General features: G+C 47.7%; 1 protein-coding gene across 5 annotated transcripts in view; it reads right to left on the reverse strand.

Moving 5' to 3' along the window:
* Nucleotides 1-15,029, reverse strand: part of LOC119976254 (solute carrier organic anion transporter family member 2A1-like) — a 346,040-nt gene that overhangs the window by 245,622 nt on the left and 85,389 nt on the right. For 4 of the 5 annotated variants that reach the window (XR_005462888.1, XR_005462887.1, XR_005462889.1 and 1 more), the window contains exon 4: nt 2,757-2,981. The exons of the other annotated variant lie outside the window; for it this stretch is intronic. Coding sequence is in view for 1 of the 4 variants with exons in the window: in XM_038816617.1 (XP_038672545.1) it covers nt 2,757-2,981 (225 nt within the window). In the remaining 3 variants the exon portion in view is untranslated. The remainder of the gene's footprint in view (nt 1-2,756; nt 2,982-15,029) is intronic. 5 annotated transcript variants of the gene reach the window in all.

Below are 15,029 nucleotides of genomic sequence, written 5' to 3' on the forward strand. Positions count from 1 at the left end.
ATGGTCACTGTTGGAATGAGGTGGGCTGAGTATATCAGTGGCACAATATTTCGGAGACAGTGATCATTGCATTGTAAGGTTTAGGATGATGGTATACAAAAAGACAATGGGCAATCCAGAGTAAGAAATAATTAACTGGGGGAGAGCCTGTTCAATGGGGCAAGAATAGAGCTGAACCGGTTAGACTTGAACAAGAGGTCGACAGCAAAAACTGTGGCTGAATAATGGGCTCCCTTCAAATCAGAAATGATTCAGGCACAGTCCAGGTGGAAAGATAGGGAAAATAAATCCAGAGCTCCCGGGATGAATAAGGAGATTGAAATGAAGATAAGGAAGAAAGTGTTTTTGGGGCAGCGCGGTAGCATGGTGGTTAGCATAAATGCTTCACAGCTCCAGGGTCCCAAGTTCGATCCCCGGCTGGGTCACTGTCTGTGTGGAGTCTGCACGTCCTCCCCGTGTGTGCGTGGGTTTCCTCCGGGTGCTCCGGTTTCCTCCCACAGTCCAAAGATGTGCGGGTTAGGTGGATTGGCCATGCTAAATTGCCCGTAGTGTCCTAATAGTAAGGTTAAGGGGGGGGGAGTTGTTGGGTTACGGGTATAGGGTGGATACGTGGGTTTGAGTAGGGTGATCATTGCTCGGCACAACATCGAGGGCCGAAGGGCCTGTTCTGTGCTGTACTGTTCTATGTTCTATTATGGCAGGTGTCATACTGGAAAATACAGTTGAGAACCAATAGGAATACAGAACGTTCAGAGAGGAGTTAAAAACGCTCATTGGAGATGCAAAGAGGGATTATAAAAAAAAAGGCTGACAGCCAACATGAAGGGAAATCCCAAAATCTCCTTCCCAAAGTAGTACTAAATAATAAAAGGGTGATAAAAAGGAGGAGTGATGATTATAATCTACATCCCAGAGTACTGAAGGAAGTGGCTCTAGAAATAGTGGATGCATTGGTGGTTATCTTTCAAGATTCTATAGACTCTGGAACAATTCCTACTGATTGGAGGGTAGCTATGTAACTCCACTATTTAAAAAGGGAAGAAGTGTATTATGGACCAGCGTTTAGAGAACACCAAAGTGTATCATGGAGTTTACCTGACCCACAATGTTTAATAGATATTGGTTGTGGGGAGCACTTTACAGGTGTGATGCAACAGAGATCTAAAGTATGTTTAAACAAAAACAATGTTTATCCTATGAATCCAGTTAACATTTTATAAACACACAGTAAACATCTTGCCAACTACCAACACGGTCCATTGCCCCCCAAAATGATAGCAAAGACGTAGGTTTGCATTCCTGACAGAAACAGGTATTACTGTGGAATCATCAAGTGATCTGGAGACATTCTTTAGATTGCAGAAAGAGAGATCAATACACATCTGCTTGCTTTGATGCAGCTCTGCCAATGAAAGCGAAACTAAAAACTGAGCCAAAACAGCTCCCAGCTCAAAGCGAAAGTAAAAGCAGAGCAGAGCCCAGCTCCACCCCCACAATGACATCACTGCAGCCATTTGGTAAAGCACACTTTTCTGAAAGGGACATTCACATGACAAGAGAGAAAACAGGGAATTAAAGACCAATAAGCTTGACATCGGTAGTGGGTCAAATTCGAGAATCCATTATCAATAGTGGGAAAATGTTGAAGTCCATTATAAAAGATTTACTACAGTAAGAAGTCTTACAACAAGTCCAACAGGTTTCCATTAGCTTTCAGAGCGCAGAATCTTCAGCGCTCATCGAAAGCTCGTGATTCCAAGCAAATCTGTAAGACTTTAACCTTGTGTTGCAAGACGTCTTACTGCGCCCACCCCAGTCCAATGCCAGCATCTCCCACGTCAAAATATTTAATAGCAGAGCACTTGTAAAATAATGGTAGAATCAGACAGAGTCAGCATGGATTTATGAAAGGGAATCATACTTGTCAAATCTACTGGAATTCTTTGAGGATGTAACTGGTAGAGTTAATGAGGGGGAGCCAGTGGATGTGGTTTATTTGGACTTTCAGAAGGCTTTCGACAAAGTCCGAATAAGAGATTAACATGTAAAACTAAAGCGTATGGGATTAGGGTAGTGGATTAAAACTGGTTGGCAAACAGGAAACAAAGAGTAGGAATAAGTGAATAAATGGATCTTTAAATGAGAGCGAAACTGGAAAGAGACAGACCGGGGATAGAGAGTGAGTGAGATCGGGGGGAGAGAGTGAGAAAACAGGGAGAGAATGAGTGAGACTGGAGAGAGAAAGGGAAGGCAGTGGCGTAGTGGATTAGTAATACCCAGGGTAATGTGCTGGGGACCTGGGTTCAAATCCTGCCATGGAATTTTATGGCAGCACGGTAGCACAAGTGGATAGCACTGTGGCTTCACAGCGCCAGGATCCCAGGTTCAATTCCCCGCTGGGTCACGGCCTGTGCGGAGTCTGCACGTTCTCCCCGTGTCTGCGTGAGTTCCTCCGGGTGCTCCGGTTTCCTCCCACAGTCCAAAGACGTGCAGGTTAGGTGGACGGGCCATGCTAAATTGCCCACAGTGTCCAAAAAGGTAAGGAGGGGTTATTGGGTTTCAGGGATAGGGTGGAAGTGAGGGCTTAAGTGGATCGGTGCTGACTCGATGGGCCGAATGGCCTCCTTCTGCACCTTCTCCTCCTTATGTTCTATGAGACCGGGGAGAGAGAAGGTGAGTGAGACTGGGGAGAGAGAGTGAGACTTCAGAGAGAAAATCTTTTCAAAGATTCATACAGGTTGCATTTTGAAACTCACCGATATAAAGTGCTGAGTTAGATGGTTCAGCAAAATCATCCACATATGAAATGCCAAAGGGTTGAATTGGAACTGTTCCAATGCCCACTATTAACTGGGCAATGATGATTATGACCCACACGCTGCTCATCGTATTGTATCCTATGTCTGATTTGCTGCAGTATTCGAGGCTGCGCGTCTGGTTCACTGGCTGACAGGTGTCTGAGTTGGGATAACTCGCATTTCCTGCAAGAGAAACAAGTCATTTATCTGCACACATTATATTACACTATATTTACATTTTTTGGTTTTATGGGAGTTAAATTTGAGGGTTATTTCAGATCAGCCATGATCTCATTGAATAGCGGAACAGACTAGATGGGTGGAATGACCTATTTCTGCTCCTATGTCTTAACTTCTAATGTGCTCAGAGAAGTTATGGCGTGAAGAGTATATAAAAGGAGATGCTGTTGCTTAGCAACCAGGAGCAATTTTAATATAGAAAGGCTTTTCGAATTTAGTTTTCGCTGAATTTGTTTGCAGTTGGTTTGGAACTCTAGAGAAGTTTTGCTCGCAAAAACCATGGAATAATGGTTAAGAAAACAAGTGCAGAGCAGAAGTCCAGCTAGTTAAGGAAACTAAAGAACTGAAGAGATGTTTCCAAGCCGCAGGTTAACGGTACTCGCACGAACAGCTGCTCAGTAAAAACAGACAGAGCTGAGAAGAAGGCAGAGTTTTTTTTGAAAAATATTTTATTGAGGCATTTATATTAACACAACAAACATAGTGACCAATCAAATCAAGCCAACAGGGCTGCAAATAACCAGCCCACCAACCTGCCCCCACTTCGCCACTCCCTTGCCCCCCCCCCGCCCTCCCCGCCCCACTGCTGACATCTTAACTTTTCTTGAAGAAGTCGATAAATGGCTGCCACCTCCGGACAAACCCACCCTCCACAGAACCCCACAGGGCAAACTTTGAAGAAGGCTGAGTTAGAGACAACTGCAGTAAGCAGGGGTGCAATTATCTCCGGAAAAATTTCAAAGTGTGGTCGCGAGCAGGAATTGCCGGCTTAGCCCAGCAATGCCGGCAACGCAATTCAATGTTAATTGACCCACTTAATGAGGCCTCACAGGCTACACGCTGCAAATGAAGGTTCACCACCCGATTCGCCGGGATCGTGCTCGCCAGCCCCCCCACTGACAAGGTCAAGCAGGACTTAAGCTGCACTTGCTCAGCCTACTCCAACCAGCGAGATTATGTAATTATCATAAACTATTTTTCAAACTACCCTGAAGTGGTTCTACTGTGAAGCATATTGACAAGCAGTGTAATACTGCATACCAAGTCAATGTTTGCTAAACACGGAATTCCGCAAACACTGCAAAAAGTGGCAACACTTTGCAGTCACGTATGATTTCAATCACGTCATGTCAAGTCCATTGTACCCTCAAGCCAATGGAAAAGCCGTAAAGGGTGTACATATTGTTAGCAATTGTTCAAGAAAGCAATGGACACGCTTTTTGGACGGGCTGACTTTCCCAAGGGTGGGCAGGGAGCAGGTGGGTGAGGTGGGGGCTCCGATTAGGGCCAAAGAAATTTCTGAGGGCTTGAAGGCAATGTAGTCGGGCAAAGCTCCGGGGCCGGATGGGTTCCCGGTAGAATTTTACAAGAAATTTTCAGGGATATTAGGGCTATTGCTGGTTAAGATTTTTAACGAGACGAGGGATAGAGGGGTGCTGCCCCCGACGATGTCGCAGGCCCCATCTCATTAATATTGAAGAGGGACAAAAACCCCGGAGCTGTGTGGGTCCTACAGGCCGATGCTGTTGCTCAATGTGGACGCTAAGTTGCTGGCCAAAGTGTTGGCCTCCAGGATTGAAGATTGTGATTATGGAGGACCAAACCGGATTTGTCAAGGGCAGGCAGTTGGTGGCCAATATTAGAAGGTTGCTTAACGTGATTATGATGCCCCCAGAGGGTAGGGAGGTAGAGGTAGTTGTGGTCATGGATGCAGAGAAGGCGTTTGACCGGGTAGAGTGGGACTATTTATGGGACGCTTTGGGTTTGGTAGGGGCTTTATCGACTGGGTCAGGCTGCAGTACCAGGCTCCGGAAGCTAGTGTAAGGACAAAAAAAGATGACCTCGGACTATTTTAGGCTGTACCGGGGGATAAGACTGGGATGTCCCCTCTCCCTGCTGCTGTTTGCGCTAGCCATAGAGTCGCTGGCAATTGCTCTGAGAGGTATTGTCCAGGGTATTGAAGACAAGGGTGGAAATGAGTCCAGCGGTAGTGATCTTTGGGGTGTCGGAGGACCCCGATGTTCAGGAGGAGGGAGAGGCACATGTTCTGGCCTTTTCCACCTTTTCCTCCGGCGACGGATACTACTGGCTTGGAGGGAGTCAGAGGCCTGGTTAACAGACATGGCGAGCTTTCTCGGCCTGGAAAAGATTCAGTGGTAGGGTTCGCCCGGAGGTGGCAACCATTCATTGACTTCTTCGCGGGGAATTAATCGTCAGCGGTGGTGGTGGTGGTGGTGGTGGTGGTGGGGGGGAGGGGGGGGGCTAGGGTAGTATAGAGTAGGGGGTTAAATCGGCGGGCCTTGGAGGGACGGATGCTAGCGGCTGTTTTTTGATTACTGTTCTTTGTACTCTATTGTTTTTTGTACTGTGGTTTGTTATGCCAAAAATACCTCATTAAAAATTGTTTGTTAAAAAAAAAGAAAGCAATGGACATCCATTCTGATCGATATCTCGCACTATTGAATTACCGAGCATCACCATTGTCACATGGTAGCTATCCAGCAGAGTTGCTCGTGAATAGAAGATTGCGTACCACACTTCCATACTTGGAAAAGGAGGAGAATGCAGTGGTACTGCAGGAAATGCAAAACATTAAAGCAAAACAAAAACATAGAATGTCTGAACTTTACCACTCTGAGTAGTGATGCCACTATGAGAATAGAAGATTCAGGCAATTGGTAGAGAAAAGCCATTGTACTTTAAGAAGTAGCACCTCGTTCCTACAATGTACAGACAGAGGAAAGGTTTGTTTTAAGAAGAAATTGTTGGACTCACAGTGTAATGATATCACATGTAAATATATTGATGATAATGTATTAATTTATTCCTTCAAAGGAAAGGGGATGTAGTGCTGTAATTCATTGACTGACCACTAGGAGTCTCATTCGTATATCAGTGAATGTTAGAGTCAGGTGACCTCAGACTGGAAGAAAGAGGTTGCTTGTGCATTCATCTGTTGATTTGGACATATTTGATCATTTATAGCTTTAGCTACAAGTGTTCTTGTCATCCATATCAGGCCATCCGACAAGAACATTACTCTCCAAAAGCTTGTGATTTCAAACAAATCTGTTAGACTTTAACCTCGTGTTGTGAGACTTCTTACTGTGCCCAACACAGTCCAGCGCCGGCATTTCCTTGTCATAAGTGAAAGAAGGAAGAATATAGAGAGTTAGGAAGAAAGTCGAGAAGTCGGACCTCAAATGTATGATCTCAGGATCAAAGTACCATCTGCCAGTCAGAGTAGAAATAGCAGGATATATCGAGTGAATACACAGCTGAGGAGATGCTATGAGAGGGAGGGTTTTATATGGGGCATTAGGACCAGTTCTGGGGGAGGTGGAACCTTTAGAAACATTTGTGGGTTACACCTGGGAAGGACCAGAACAGTCCAAAGATGTGCGGGTTAGGTGGATTGGCCATGCTAAATTGCCCGTAGTGTTAAAAGTAGGGTTAAGGGGGAGGTTGTTCAGTTACCGGTATAGGGTGGATACGTGGGTTTGAGTAGGGTGATCATGGCTCGGCACAACATTGAGGGCCGAAGGGCCTGTTCTGTGCTGTACTGTTCTATGTTCTATGATGTCCTTGGGGAGTTACTTGCTTCTTGCTTACATTAACACTGCAATGAAGTTACTGTGAAAATCCCTTAGTCGCCATACTACTGTTTGGATACACAGAGGGAGAATTCAGAATGTCTAATTCACCTAAGTCTTTTGGGACTTGTGGTTAGGGAACTGAAGCACCCAGAGGAAACACACGCAGACACGAGGAGAATGTGCAGACTCGACACAGGCAGTGACCCAAGCCAGGAATCGAACCCATATCCAGGGGATGGGAACCTATGTAAGGATTCAAAGCAGGAAGAATCAAGAACAAGAGAAAATGACAGTAGGGGGAACAAGAAAAGTGATAGGCAGAGAAATCAAAGTTTGTATCAGATAATTACATTGTAAAAATAGTAGGTATGGCACAAGAAATGTTAAAAAGGATAGGGGCGGCACAATGGTTAGCACTGCTGTCTCATGGGGCTGAGTACCCAGGTTCGATCCCGGCCCCAAGTCACTGTACATGTGAATTTTGCACATTCTGCCGTGTCTGCATGGGCCTCACCCCCACAACCCAAAAAGATGTGCAGGATAGGTGAATTGGTCATGCTAAATTGCCGTTTAATTGGAAAAAGAATTGGGTAAAAAAATGTTAAAAAGGACTATCCTTGAGGTTTTGTACCTGAACGCGCAGAGCATTCAAAATGAAATGGATGAATTAGTTGCGCAGATAGATTTGTAAGGATATGACATAGTTGGTGTTATATTACTATTTTGTAATATATATGTTACTCTTTTTGTCTAGCCGAGTTGTTGAAATATAGACGTAGTCCTCCAGAGATAACAAAATAATTTAATGAGTAATATTAAATAAACTAGTGAGTTCTTTTACTTCAATACTAAACTAATAAACAAACAAATAACTATAGATTGATGTATTAAATAAGATTATTCTACATACTTATATTTGTAATTTTCTTTGTTATTTCTGGCTGGGCAACAGGAGACAGAGAGTAGTGGTGGAAGGGAGTGTCTCAAAATGGAGAAGGGTGACTAGTGGTATTCCACAGGGATCCGTACTCGGACCACTGCTGCTTGTGATCTACATAAATGACCTGGAGGAAGGTATAGGTGGTCTGATTAGCAAGTTTGCAAATGATACTAAGATTGGTGGAGTTGCAGATAGCGAGAAGGACTGTCAGAGAATACAACAAAATATAGATAGATTGGAGAGTTGGGCATAGAAATGGCAGATGGAGTTCAATCCAGGCAAATGCGAGGTGATGCATTTTGGAAGATCAAATTCAAGAGCGGACTATATGGTCAATGGAAGGGTTGGGGAAAATTGATGTACAGAGAGATCTGGGAGTTCAGGTCCATTGTTCCCTGAAGGTGGCAACGCAGGTTGATAGAGTGGTCAAGAAGGCATACAGTATGCTTGCCTTCATCGGACGGGGTATCGAGTACAAGAGTTGGCAGGTCATGTTACAGTTGTATAGGACTTTGGTTCGGCCACATTTGGAATACTGCGTGCAGTTCTGGTCGCCACATTACCAGAAGGATGTGGATGCTTTGGAGAGGGTGCAGAGGAGGTTCACCAGGATGTTGCCTGGTATGGAGGATGCTAGCTATGAAGAAAGGTTGAGTATATTAGGATTGTTTTCGTTGGAAAGACGGAGGTTGAGGGGGGGACCTGATTGAGATCTACAAAATTATGAGGGGTATGGACAGGGTGGATAGCAACAAGCTTTTCCCAAGAGTGGGGGTGTCAGTTACAAGGGGTCACGATTTCAAGGTGAGAGGGGGAAAGTCTAAGGGAGATGTGCGTGGAAAGTTTTTTTTACACAGAGGGTGCTGGGAGCCTGGAATGCTTTACCAGCGGAGGTGGTAGAGGCGGGCACGATAGCATCATTTAAGAGGCATCTAGACAGGTATATGAACGGGCGGGAACAGAGGGAAGTAGACCTTGGAAAATAGGAGACAGGTTTAGATAAAGGATCTGGATCGGCACAGGCTGGGAGGGCCGAAGGGCCTGTTCCTGTGCTGTAATTTTCTTTGTACCATGATCTGTTAACTTCTCTTCTCTAGCTGTTTCCCTCCTGTACTCTCCACACTCCTAACACACTCTCCTTGAGGAAAGAGGGGAAAACCATTTTATAGGTCTTGATAGTGTGACCATCTAGTGTTCATTTGCCTGTACTTGCTTAACATTACTTGATCATGTATTACTACACACAGAGATCACTACATCCCCCTTTTTAAAAAAACATTTTTCTTGTGTACACAAAAGAAAATTGTGCATTAGAAATGCAGTAGTTAGGGCAGCACGGTGGCACAGTGGTTAGCATTGCTACCTCATGGCGCCGAGGTCCCAGGTTCAATCCCGGCACTGGGTCACTATCCGTGTGGAGTTTGCACCCCCACAACCCAAAGATGTGCAGGGTAGGTGGATTGGTCACACTAAATTGGAAAGTCACTGAACATGTGAATTTTGCACATACTTGCTTAACATTACACAGATCACTATATCCCCCTTTTTAAAAAAAACATTTTTTTGTGTACTCAAAAGAAAATTGCATTAGAAATGCAGTAGTTTGGGCAGTATGGTGGCGGGCAGCATGGTGGCATAGTGGTTATCACTGCTGCCCCACGGCACCAAGGTCCCAGGTACGATCCCGGCTCTGGGTCACTGTCTGTGTATCTACATACAGAGATCACTACAGTTGTGATGATGGAGACATGGTTTCAAGGTGATGAAGGATGGGAACTTAACATAGGGGGCGAATCAGTTTTAGGAATTGGGCACTTTAATGAAGAGGCTCCTGGAACACCACACACAATTCTCCGGTACAGCAGGTGGAGATATGAACTCCCGAGAGGACCTACCCCAGGGACTAGCTGCTGTCCAGACCTGTTTCAGGCTTCTGGAACAGACAGTCCCTTCGATTGTGGAGATGCAGTCGCAGAGCCAGGGACTACATGAGGGATTGTTGACGGGCATCCAGTACCTGCAGGTGCAGTTGGAAGAGTCCAACCGCGTGCAGGAACAGGAGGTGGTGCCGACAATGAACGGGTGCCGTTTCAGGTGGAGGAGTCCTTGGAGACAAAGGTTTTAGCCATGGATCAGCATGTCCAAGACCTGGGGCACTCTACACAGATGGTGGCCGAGGCCCAGGACAGGGCTGCCGTCTCACAGGCAGCCATGGGCCAGAATCACGTTGACATTGCTCCTGAGCATGGCCCAGTATCAGCAGGCCATGACTGAGAGCGTCGACGGCATGCCCAGACGCAAGCTGACATGGCACAGACTCGAAGGGAGGTCCCAGAGGGAGATGCCGCAGTCACTGGCTGATGTGGTGCAGTCCCAGATGGCGGTGGTCCAATCCCTGTGCTCTATGCGCAGAACCCCCTGGTTGAGATGAGAGCGGGCCTCTAGGACTGGCAGCGTCAGGTGACGGGGGAGCCTCAGGAATTAGCTCCGTTCGCACGCCTGTCCCATCGGGTAGCCCAGGGGCCACCGGGCACCCTGAGGGAGGAGAAGGTGATTTGACCCGTGCCAGTGACACCCACAGGGGAAGTGCCAGAACACTGCAGCATCTTAGACTCCCTCCCTTCTGTCCCTTGCACATCACATGGCAGCAGGCAGAACAGGGATGCCCGATCAGCAGCCGGGCTCATCCAGGCCCGGTCACCCCAGAAGACGGCCACCAAAGGGGACCCAGGTCACAGGGCAGGAATCACAGCAGTCCGCCTCCACTACCGATGTACCACCTGGGGATCCACCAAGCCATAGCGTTGAGGCCCAGAAACGTAGACACCAATTAAGTTGACGCAGTTTTGCGATAAGGGCTAGGTTAGAAATCTATACGTGTTCTTTCACATTAAACACCAGTTCACACAACCTGCCTCGGTGCTCTGTCAGCTGATTGGGAGGGGTGTGCTGGTATGAACTGGCCGCAAAGGGGGCGCGGTGGGCTAGGTGTGGGGGAGGATGGGCAGACGTGGGAGGTGGGCTTGGCTCAGGGACTGCAGCTCAGGTAGCTGTCACCGCTCCGGTGTCCCAAATGGCCTCATATGCAGTGATTACCCTGGTGGACGGTGACATTACGCAAACCTGCCCCCCATCAGCAGGGGCAGCAGGGTAGCATGGTGGTTAGCATAAATGCTTCACAGCTCCAGGGTCCCAGGTTCGATTCCCGGCTGGGTCACTGTCTGTGTGGAGTCTGCACGTCCTCCCCCTGTGTGCGTGGGTTTCCTCCGGGTGCTCCGGTTTCCTCCCACAGTCCAAAGATGTGCGGGTTAGGTGGTTGGCCATGCTAAATTGCTTGTAGTGTCCTAATAAAAGTAAGGTTAAGGGGGGGGGGGGGGGAGTTGTTGGGTTACGGGGAAAGGGTGGATACGTGGGTTTGAGTAGGGTGATCATGGCTCGGCACAACATTGAGGGCCGAAGGGCCTGTTCTGTGCTGTACTGTTCTATGTTCTATGTTCTATCCATTGACTCTGTCTCCACCTCCCGCTGCTTGTGGAAAACGGGCAACATAATCAAAGACCTCTCCCACCCGGGTTATTCTCTCTTCCAACCTCTTCCATGGGGTTAGAGATACAAAAGTCTGAGAGCACGCTTTAACAGATTTGAAAATAGCGCAATTCTGCGTTTCTGAGTCTGAAGTGCAGACACCAATGGAGAATCTGTGGAGCTTCACGTCAGAAAAATCAGCGTCACACCTGCACCAATTCTGCTACCAGTGAGGGGTGGAACCCCATCGAACCCCATGAAAAACAGTGCGGGAATCGCTAGGTCCGTGATGGACCTGCACTTGAAAATGGGACAGGCTGCGCTGGAGCGTCCATACAGCTGATGGGTCAGCTGGGCCAGAGGGCACCCAGGAAGGCTGCCCCGGGGGGGGGGGGTCACCTATACGACCCAGGGTACCAGGTTTATAGTGGGCTGTCAGCTGCATGCTCAGCCTTGCCGACTGCGATAATGGTGTTGTCTAACCCCCCACTACTCCCCCCCCCCCCCTTCCCGGTAACCCCCCACTACTCCCCCCCCCCCCCCCCCCCCCCAGCCTTGGGAGAAGCTCCCTGGCCAGCGGCATGGCAGTCAGTGAAGTATGGTGGCGTTGGACACTGTCCGTACACCATCTCTCTCTCGCAGCAGCCACCATGCCAGGTTCATGATTTGTGAGAGCACACGTGGAACGCGTCATCAGGAGCCTGGCCCATTGGAGGCAGAGAATTGGTTGGCTCACTAATGTTATGTGAACGGTGTTTCAACTACGCGCAGCATAAAACCTAGAACATTACAGTGCAGTACAGGACCTTCGGCCTTCGATGTTGCGCCGACCTATAAAACAATCTAAAGCCCATCTACATTATTCCCTGTCCGATATCTATCTCCCCTCAATTTAAAGCTATGTCCCCTCATGCTAGCCATCACCATCTGAGGAAAATAGCTCTCACTGTCCACTCTATCTAATCCTCTGATCATCTTGTATGCCTCAATTATGTCACCTCTTAACATTCTTCTCTCTAACGAAAACAGCCTCAAGTCCCTCAGCCTTTTCTCATATGATCTTCCCTCCATACCAGGCAACATCCTGGTAAATCTCCTCTGCACCCTTTCCAATACTTCCACATCCTTCCTATAATGCGTTGCATTGACACTATTTTTGAGGAAGCGGAGTATTCAGCATCAAACCAGCGCCTGCCGCGATTTCGGCGTTGGGAGCTATTCTTCGCCTCATTCTTCCAGCGGAGCGGGCAGAGAGGGGAGCGATTTTTGGAGGGAAGAGCTGGAAGATAAGCTGAGTTTTTGATTTTTAAATTTACTTTTTCGGAGCTTTTTTTATTCTCAGAGCAGCAGGAAACCGGAAGTCAGCCGTGGGGAGATCTGGGAGGGTTAGTAATACCCAATAAATTTGAACGGTGAGGAAACCCGAGCAACTGAGGTAGCCGATGTACAGGACTTCAAAGCGTGTAGTGAGGCAGTGGGGAAGGTAACATTGACAAAGGAGAGTACTTGCAGGCACGGAGATGGGTTGAAGTGTGTATACTTCAACGCAAGAAGCATCAGGAATAAGGTGAGTGAACGTAAGGCATGGATCGGTATTTGGAACTACACGTGTAGTGTCTCCCACCCTCCCTCCTCCTCTAACCTAAAAAAAAAGACTCAGTGCTGTGAGCAGGTAAGCTATTTACTATTTTTTCCCTTTTTTACTGGGAGATGAAGTCGAGGTGATGGCAGCAAGGGCAGTGGAATGTTCCTCCTGCAGAATGTTCGAGGTAAGGGAGACCACCGGTGTCCTTGCTGACTTCACCTGCGGGAAATGCAGCCATCTCCAGCTCCTCACAGACTGTGTTTGGGAACTGGAGCTGGATAAACTGAGGATCATTCGGGAAGCTGAGGGGGTGATGGATAGAAGCTACAGGGACATGGTTACACCTGAGAACAAAGGTAGCTGGGTATCAGAGGTGTGAACAGGAGGAAGCAGTCAGTGCAGGGATCCCCTTTGGTCGTTCCTCTCAACAATAAGTATACCGCTTTGGATACTGTTGGGGGGGATTACGTAGCAGGGGTAGGCTGCAGTGACCGGGTCTCTGGCACGAGGTCCGACTCTGGGGCTCAAAAGGGAAGGGGGGAGATTAGGAGAGCACTAGTTATAGGAGACCCAATAGTTAGAGGTACAGACAGGCGGTTCTGTGGGCATGGGTGAGACTCTTGGATGGTTTGTTGCCTCTCGGGTGCCACGGTCCACGACGTCTCGGATCGTGTCTTCAGGATCCTTAAACACTAACCTCAGTCAGTATGGAAATGATGCTTGTTTTCTGCTCACTCACTTGACCTCCAAGTGATTATCAATTCCCTCTCTGAAGCATTGATACCAACGACGTAGGGGTGTGGATGTAATAAATGAGTTCAGGGAGTTAGGCTGGAAGTTAAAAGCCAGGACAGACAGTTGTCATATCTGGTTTGTTGCCGGTGCCACGTGATAGCGAGGCTAGGAATAGGGAGAGAGTGTAGTTGAACATGTATCTGCAGGAATGATGCAGGAGGGAGGGCTTCAGGTATTTGGATAATTGGAGTGCATTCTGGGGAAGGTGGGATCTGTACAAGCAGGACATGTTGCATTTGAACCAGAGGGGCACCAATATCCTGGGAGGGAGGTTTTCTAGTACTCTTCGGGAGGGTTTAAACACATTGATATGATGCAGACCTGGGCCGCAAAATGGAAGATGGAGTTTAACCCTGATAAGTGCGAGGTGATTCATTTTGGTAAAAAACATTTGAATGCGGATTACAGGGTCAATGGCCGGGTTCTGAGGAATGTGGAGGAACAGAGAGATCTTGGGGTTCATGTCCACAGATCTCTGAAGGTTGCCACTCAAGTGGATAGAGCTGTGAAGAAGGCTTATTGTGTTAGCGTTTATTAACAGGGGGCTTGAGTTGAAGAGTCGCGGGGTTATGCTGCAACTATACATGACCCTGGTGAGACCACATTTGGAGTATTGTGTAGAGTTTTGGTCACCTCATTATAGGAAGGATGTGGAAGCATTGGAAAGGGTGCAAAGGAGATTTACCAGGATGCTGCCTGGTTTGCAGGATAGGTCTTATGAGGAAAGGTTGAGGGAGCTAGGGCTTTTCTCTTTGGAGCGGAGGAGGATGAGAGGCAACTTAATAGAGGTTTATAAGATGATGAGGGGGATAGATAGCGTGGACGTTCAGAGACTATTTCCTTGGGTGGATGCAGCTGTTACAAGGGGGCATAACTATAAGGTTCAGGGTGGGAGATATAGGAGGGATGTCCGAGGTAGGTTCTTTACTCAGAGTAGTTAGGGTGTGGAATGGACTGCCTGCTGTGATAATGGAGGCGGACACTTTAGGAACTTTCAAGCGGTTATTGGATAGGCACATGGAGCACACCAGAATGACAGGGAGTGGGATAGCTTGATCTTGGTTTCGGACAATGCTCCGCACAACATCGAGGGCCGAAGGGCCTGTTTTGTGCTGTACTGTTCTATGTTCTATGTAAAGTTCCAGAAACTAGGAAATGAAAAGAGTCCCAGTAAGACTGAAGAGTGGCATGGTGGTGCAGTGGTTAGAACTGCTGCCTCACAGTGCCAGGGACCCGGGTTCAATTCCGACCTTGGGTGACTGTCTGTATGGACTTTTGACATTCTCCCAGTGTCTGCACGGGTTCCCTCCATTTGTTCCGGTTTCCTCCCACAGTCCAAAGATGTGCAGGTTGGGTGGATTGGCCATGCTAAATTGTCCCAAATGTCCAAAGATCTTCAGGTTAGGTGGGGTAACGGGGACAGGACGAGGGAAATGGGCCCAGTTAGTATGCTCTTTCAAATGGTCGGTCGATGGGCTGAATGGCCTTCTTATGCATGGTAGCCATTCTATGGTTCTATTTTCCTTCCTTTTCCCTCACTCACCCAGGGT

The sequence above is a fragment of the Scyliorhinus canicula genome, chromosome 13, assembly GCF_902713615.1.
Source record: "Scyliorhinus canicula chromosome 13, sScyCan1.1, whole genome shotgun sequence".
Taxonomy (NCBI): Eukaryota; Metazoa; Chordata; class Chondrichthyes; order Carcharhiniformes; family Scyliorhinidae; genus Scyliorhinus; species Scyliorhinus canicula.